This window comes from Geospiza fortis, unplaced genomic scaffold, assembly GCF_000277835.1.
Source record: "Geospiza fortis unplaced genomic scaffold, GeoFor_1.0 scaffold659, whole genome shotgun sequence".
NCBI classification, from domain to species: domain Eukaryota; kingdom Metazoa; phylum Chordata; class Aves; order Passeriformes; family Thraupidae; genus Geospiza; species Geospiza fortis.
In genome coordinates this window covers 795,897-803,670 of record NW_005054530.1, presented here as the reverse complement: position 1 = coordinate 803,670, position 7,774 = coordinate 795,897, and the positions used below count along the sequence as shown (strand labels likewise).

At 52.5% G+C, this 7,774-nt stretch overlaps 1 protein-coding gene across 1 annotated transcript in view; it reads right to left on the bottom strand.

The window, feature by feature from the left end:
• Nucleotides 1–5,160: 5,160 nt before the first annotated feature.
• The window catches only part of LOC115948803 (T-lymphoma invasion and metastasis-inducing protein 1-like), a gene marked incomplete at its 5' end in the record, with an annotated part of 14,386 nt that continues 11,772 nt past the window's right edge, over nucleotides 5,161–7,774 (bottom strand). The window contains 2 exons of the mRNA XM_031063780.1: nucleotides 5,161–5,327; nucleotides 7,590–7,621. Coding sequence (XP_030919640.1) covers nucleotides 5,282–5,327; nucleotides 7,590–7,621 — 78 coding nt within the window. The remainder of the gene's footprint in view (nucleotides 5,328–7,589; nucleotides 7,622–7,774) is intronic.

Sequence of the window (7,774 nt, the reverse complement as noted above, 5' to 3'; positions counted from 1 at the left end):
CAGGAGCAGCAGCCTCTGGCACACAGAAGGCAGCAGCAGCAGCAGCAGAGTTTGTTGGTGTGTGAACAGCTGCTCCCCAAGGCAGCCCCCAGCCATGGCCTGGCAGCCTCCTGCTATCCAAATCTCCTGGAGGCCAGCAGAGAGCCCATGCTGGACCTTAGCGGAGCAATGGTGCAGCTAAGGCAGCCAGCACAGCTCTCCTGCTCCCACCTCCTCTAAACGCCCTTAAACCCTCGCTAGGGACTTTTTGTTGGAATTCAGGCCATCCCTCTGGCTGTCCTGGATTGCCCAAACCCCTGCCAGGGGGCTCAGAGACCCTGGCACAGAGCCCAGGACACCTGTGCCTTTGATTATGACCCATGGAAAAAATTACCAACCTTACATGAGGATCTGCAAGCCACGAAAATCTAAGTAGAATAATAGTTAGTTTGTCACGGGGTGAAAAATAAATTTTTGGGGTTTTTAGAATGGGGGTTCAGGGGGCAAGATGGAGGAGTCTGGGCATGTCCAGCCTTTCTCCTTCTTCTTCTTGGCCTCCATCTTCTGCTGTGATGTTGGCACTTTTAGATTGGTTTAGAGTAGAAGCTCGCTGTCTAACATAGGTGATAGGTATTGGGAAGTTATGGAAAATAATGTACACGTAATTTTTAGTATAAAAAGATAACACCCCCCTGAGGGCAGCCAGTGTGCCTCTGTCTGACCCGCTGAACGGACCTCAGCAGGCCAGAGAAAGAATTTTATAGATAAGAAGCAATAAACAACCTTGAGAATGAGACCAGAAGAGTTATGACTCCTTCTTCCACCACCAGGCTGGGAAAAGAGGTTTTCTAACACATCTCGGGGTCACTGTGACCAGCAGAAGCCCCGAGAACTTTTGAGTTTACCTGATCCAGTATGGTCTTCTTCTTCTTGGAGTCTGTGACGGAGGACAGCTGCATTTCCCCCATCTTCTTCATCTTCTCGTCCATGTCGATCTTCTGCTCCAGCTTCTTGATCTCAGTCTTGAGCAGCTTGAGGGTGTCCTCCTTGTGGTGCTGCCGCGCCACGGCGGTGGCGCAGGCCGAGTGGATGGCCGTGATCCAGTTCTCCAGCTCCGTCTGGCTGCACGTCTGCCCGGGGGAAAGGGGGAAAGAACTCAGCACCCTCCTCCAAACTGATGCCAGATTAACACATGCAGCTCCGAGCAGGTTCCTCTGCCTTTGATCTCCAGATTCAAAGCCTTAAATCCACTTATGTACCCCCATCATCCCTAAGCAGGCCGTTTTTAACTCTTGGAATTACACCTCTATCTGTGCTTTGCAGCTGGGGGTGCTTCCCAGCAAGGCCTCAGCAATCACCTCCCTGGCCACAATTTCTAGCCTGGCATTTAACCATGGATCTAAACTCCAGCTCCTTAAGGCAGGGAATGCACCACTGCTGTGCCCTTCCCAGGATGGAGAGCTTTTCTGGCATGCAGCAGATAATAATAAATTAATGGCAGAAAATGTGACCATGAGAAGTATGAGTAGCTTTATGGTGGTGCACAGACAAACAGCTTTCTGTTTCTGAAGGCCCAAAAGCACTCTGAAGACACGCCTGTTACCATTAAAGGCAGGCCCATCCTCGTTTCACAGCTCTGGCACTGTCCCTTCCCAAGCATGGATGTGGCAGTTTGGGAAAAGGGGACATTTCTCCTTGCTGGAAGTGCCCAAGGCCAGGTTGGACAGGCTTTGGAGCAACCTGGAGGAGTGGAAGGTGTTCCAACCCATGGCAGGGCATGGAACTGGATAACCTTTAATGTCCCTTCCAGCCCAAACCACTCCATGAGACACCAGGCTGGAGCATGGGACACCAGCACTTCTTTCTGGAAAAGAACTATTCTGATTAGAGGCTTCTGACACACAAAGAAGAATCTTTCCAGATTTCAAAATAAAAAGTCAATCTAAGGCCTTTTACTAAACTCCATTCCTTTTTACAGCAGGTCATGAAACAAACTCTCGAGGCAGCTCAGGGCTGCAGAGGACTTTGTGTGAGTGTCAGCCTGTGGCAATAATCACACTGGTGTTTGGCTGGAAAAGCAGCAAGGTGCCAAACCACCTTGTTCTAATTAAACTTTCTGATGATGCCTGATCTATTAATAGACAGCCCAGCATGACTTCTCCATTTGCTGGAGAAGATGAGGAAGGTCATCCTCGCTGAGGTGACAACCAACAGCCAAGGATGAAGCTAAGGAGAGCTCCCCAGAGAGGCCCAGCTGGGCCCCACACTGATGCTCCCCAAACTTTGGTGGCACAGGTGTGTCCCAGAATGACACCACTTCCCTCACTCAGGCTGTAAGCCCCAAGCAGAAGCAGGATCTGCTGCAGAAGGACTGAGCTCCTCCTTCCTGTCACCATCATGTTTTCTGAAAAATCCCTTCCCCAGGATTTCTCTCCTGGGAAGCTGAGAAGCCTCAGAGAAAAATGAAAACAATAATGATCTGATTTTCTCCCCCTGTGTTTTGCTGCTTTGGAATGTGGTTTGGACATTGTTTACCAACTGGTCATTGTTTCATGTGAATTGTTTTAACTTAAGGACCAATCATGATCAGGCTGTGTCAGACTCCGGAGAGAGTCACGAGATTCATTATTATCTTTTAGCCTTCTGTCTGCATTCTTTCTCTATTCTTCAGTATAGTTTAGTACAGCATTCTTTAATATAATATAAGTACATAAAATAATAAATTAGCCTTCTAAGAACATGGAGTCAGATTCAATCATTCCTCCCAGCAAGGGGGGACTCAGAAAATACCAAAAATACCAAATCCCCTGCCTTCAGCTGGCACTGCCCACGGGCTGTGGCTGAAGGTGGCCAGGCTCTGCCCAGGCTGTAGCACTCATGAGAGCAGGCTCCCATTGCACTGCTGAGGACACTGGGAGCCCCCCTTGCTGAGGAATGTCTGCTGGAATTATTTGCCACAACAGGAGACACTTTGCCCACAGTCAGGTGCTGAAACCTCATCCCCAGCACAGAAGAGATCAGCACTGGACTTAGAATGAGCTTTGTTAATTCCTAGCAAAATCCCAACAGCCTTTGTTATCTTATTACATTTCAAAGTATTACCTGCATACCATCAGATTCATTTTTCTTTTTGGTTTCCTGGGGAGAGGGAGGGAAAAAGGGTCTGGAGTGGATTTTACCCCCCTGGCAGATGAGCAGGGATGAGAATTGCTGCCCTTCCCAAGGGGAAGGACCACACCAGCGAGCTGCAAACACCTCGTGGTGTCAGAAGCTGCTGTGAGCTGCTGGCACACACGTGTGCCATGTGCCAGGGTTTGTGTGGGCACAGCCAGAGCTGCCTGAGCCACGTGGCTGGGATGGGGATGGGATGTCTCTGGGTGCACTGCAGTGGGCAGGCTCCCCACAAGGTGCCCAGGGGGTGTGGGATCACCACCAGCCCTGTTTTCCCTTGCACAGCACAGAAAGAGCCTCCTCAGGGCTGTGCCACTCCCTGCCAACCCCTGCCACAGCTCTGTGCTGGCACACACAGCCAAGGGCCACTCCTCTGAGGGCATCCCCTCCTTCTCCCCCCTGCTTCCCTGGCAGAAGGGACACAAAATACTTCTGGCAATAGAAATGACTGGGTTCTGCTTGAAAAGGCTCAGTTTTGCTTCCTCCCTGCTCAAAAAGCTACCTGTGGCATGATGACACTGGGCTCTGGGGGAATAAGCTTTGGGGTGAGTCTGGGAGCCCACAAGAAAAACACAGAGGGGATTCTTTGTAAGGATATGGAGGGACACGACACAGGGAATGGCTTCCCACTGCCAGAGGGACATTGGGAAGGAATTCCTCCCTGTGAGGGTGGGCAGGCCCTGGCACAGGGTGCCCAGAGCAGCTGTGGCTGCCCCTGGATCCCTGCAAGTGTCCAAGGCCAGGTTGGACAGGGCTTGGAGCAGCCTGGGACAGTGGGAGGTGTCCCTGCCCATGGCAGGGGGTGGAACAAGGTGATCTTTAAGGTCCCCTCCAACCCAGGCCACTCTGTGGCTCTGTGATCCCCTCTCACCTGGAGGAAAGCCTAAATACTCATCCCCTTCCCAGGGGAGAGGGGCAGGGCAGTACTACAGAAGGAAAAATCCCACTGAGGTGGCAGGGAAGTTAGTCCACAAAAAACGATGGGTTTTTTCAGTCAGACACTCAGTCCCTCCAAGAATCAGAAGGGCTTTTCTTTTTGCACCAGTTTGAGAATGCAGCCCTTTGCAAGGACAGCTGCAAGGACCTACAACACAGTATAAATTCAGTTTTTTGCTCTGGAATACAAGGGAGTGATGATGTGGGGACACATCCTACCCCAGAGTAGCTTCTGGCTTAAGAAGGCAAGAAACTCCATTGTCATTGGAAAGAGAAATAAAGGGATTTCTCCAGTGAAGAAAACTGAATCACAAGTGGAGGAAATGCACCCACCTCAGCATGTGCTACCAACTGCAACAGAATGCCACACCTGCTTAGCGCCAACCTGACATAAGAAAGGGGATGACAACCTAAAAATCACTCAGGGAAGCAGTGGTTACCAAATGGCAGAAATCTCTTCAAGTGAAACACATCAGCTGATCTATGGTCTCCGATGTAAGGCCTGGGATCTTTTTCTTTAAAGTACCCAGTGAAATTGGGACATTTCTGTTTCCTGATTGAAGAACCAAACCCTGCACATCCAGTCTCCTCTGGGGCAGCAGCAAGGTGTGTGAACAAGGGGCAGCTGGATTCTGCAGCCCCTCTGGGAGAGCACTGCAGATCCAGACATCCCCTTGCACTTCCAGCTGCTCCTGGTCTTGTCAGCCCCTCGAGCATTCTCCCTTGACACAGGGAGTGGCTCAGCACTTCTAGTGCCCAGCTGGGTGTCCTGTGGGGTGACTGGCTTGGTCTGTGCGTTCTAAGCATGCTGCCCAAGCAGTTTTTACAGGGATGCAAGAGCATTTCTTCATTCTTTGCTCCAGCCATCTGCACAACAGGGTCCAACCAATTATTAAAAAAGCAGACTTGACACTGATCACATTCACATCATGCTCCTCCTCTAGTGCTGCCAAAGGAAAACACCAAACCTCCTGCAGTGTTTGGTTTTTCCAGGATTTTCCACTCATCTCAACCAGAGCTAGACACCCTCCTTGCTGGGAGACAGAAGAAAACTTTGCAGAAGCCAACCTGGAAGAGGAAAGCGTCGCCAAGGGAGTTGCTGAGGCAGAAGACAAAGTCCTTCTTGGGGTGCTCAGGCACAGCCTGCACGATGCTGTTCTCCACCCAGACTGCGTGCTTGGGGATGCTGTTGTGGTCAATGCCAGACCTGCCGTCCGTCTCGTAGAAGAACAACGTGCAGCCTGCAGGAGACAACGAGCAGCACCTTCAAATATTCTGCTGGTTTCAGGGCCAAACAGGCACACCATGAGCAGTAGGGCACAGTGAGGCCTGACCCCGGGCTGCTTTGTTCACCCTGAGCTTTGTTCTCCCGAGGATTGCCAACACAGAAAGCCATGGGCAGTGAAATACATTCCCAGATGAGAAACAGTACAAGAAATCCCAAATTTGGGGTTGTCCACGGCCACCCTGTCGCACAGGGGTGAGATGCTGGTCCCCGGAGGTGACAGCCAGCTGTGAGCCAGCCCAGGGAGCAGACAGACCCGCGGGCATGGCCCAGCCTCACCTCTGCAGCTGCAGTCCCCCCAAGGCAAAGACCAAGCCATTTAACTACTGCATGCAGACAGGAACTGGAATTAAAATGGGCCGGGATGAGCCGTGCCTGCTGAAAGACTGATGGACAAAAAAACTTAGCTGGGGCCAGCAAACACCCTGCTCGGTGTTACAAAATAATCTTTACAATGCTCCCGGGGAAGGAAAACAAAGTGCAGAGCAAGGGTGCAATTTGGGAGACTCCAAAAAGAAAGGGGTCTCCTCCTCTCCCACCTTCCCCCACCATCTCCAGCTGCTTACAGGCTGGCACATAGCTGCTGTGTCACTGGAAAGGGATGCTCTGGTCACTGCAAAGGGGCTCCCAGAAAACAATTTGCAGCCAAACAATGGCAGCTGTTGACTTCAAAGGCGCGGTTAAACACTGCCAGTATCAAGGCACAGCAATCCGAGGAGTTAACACTCCACTTGAGCGAAAGCACTTCAAAACAACGTCGCTCCCCTGCTTATCCTTCCCCTTTCTTGTCCCAGATGGCCCTTTGTTTGCAGCTCCTCACAGCAAGACCTTCCTGCCCCTCCCAGGAGATCAGGGCTGCCCCTCACCTCCCTTCTCCTCTCCCCCCTCCCCAGCTCTCCAGCCACCCCAAGGAAGAGCTCGCTCCAAACTTTGCTGCTGGCTTTAAAATAGCGCTGCAAATGAAAAATAAACATAAAATAAAAATAAAGTGCTCTAGGAAGAGCTCTCTGTGGGGAGGGCAGGGTTTGACCACACTGAGCCTTCTGGGTGACCCCAGCTAGAGCAGGAGACACAGCTCTGCCTCTGCTGGCCCTGGCCACAGCACAGGGGAGGGAGGCCAGTCCCATAGCTGTGGCTCCCCGTTTCCCTGCTGATGAAGCACATGGAGATGAGTTTATGGGTTCCTGCAACAATCCAGAGAGAAGAGGGTCTGTGGCCCGGGCAGCTGAGGAGGGAGCAGGGCAGCTGGGTGCCCACCACGGGGTGGGTGACACAGCCAGAGCCACATGCCAGCCTTGGTGACCAACCACAGCTCCCTGCCCACCCTGCCAACGTGCTGCAACCCTGAGAATTTACACTCATGAGGCACCTCCTGGGGAAGGAGAGGTACAGGAGGGGTGCAGAGCGTGGCAGAGCCCCTCTGTGAGCACCAGCAGTCACTGTCACCACCAACAGCCCCCCAGCCTGCAGGGGCACACAGGTATTCACTCAGCTGTCAGCAAGCCATGGACACCAAGGGAACACTCAGTGCCCAGGGTGGTGCCAGCACACATGCCAGCGCTGAGCACATCAGCAACCACCACGTCAAACCTCTGGAGAGCAGCAGGGCCACCTCCCCACACTGCATATCAACAGCAGCTTCTCTGAGGAGTCCAGGCCCCTGGTTTGGCCACCCCACTGGACACATCCCTGCCTGCTCTCCCTGTATACCTCTCAGTGACACCCAGAGTGGCAGCAGCTCTCTGGCCGCAGACAGCAGGCCAGGCATTTTCCCTGGGAAAGGCTGCAAGAAGCTGTGAGAAAGCTCAGAGAAAGAATTAAAACGATTCTTAGCCCCACTTGCTGCACCTCTTGCTAGGAAAATGTGGAATGTGTTAAGGGATTTGTTTACCAAAGGGTGCTGGTGTTTTGGTTGGTTGATCAATGAGGTCAAAGGTGCATTGGACAGGCTGGAAGGGGTTACGGGTTTCTTAAGAGTATAGTATGAAGATAATATAGAGAATAAATTAATGGTTCAGCCTTCTGCATCATGGAGTCAGTGCTAATCACACCTGTGTCAGGGGGACACCTGAGGTGACAAATGGTGAGCCCAACATGATGCATCGCTCACCCCTTCATGGAGTCACTCGACAACCCAGAGCACCCACCTGGGCACACCCCTGCCCTCTCAGCGACACCCAGTGCCCACTGGGCATACCCCTGCCCGCCATCCCTGTACCTTTCAGCGACACCCAGTAGTGCTTCCACTTCCTGCGCGTGGCCGACTCCACCTTCTTGTTCTTCTTGTGCACCAGGAAGTTTTTGACGGCCAGGGCCCCGGCCTTGCGCACGGTGCCCTGCGCGGCGCTCAGCAGGATGTCGGACTGCCCGGGCGAGCTGAGCGTGCCGCTGCTCTGCTCGTCG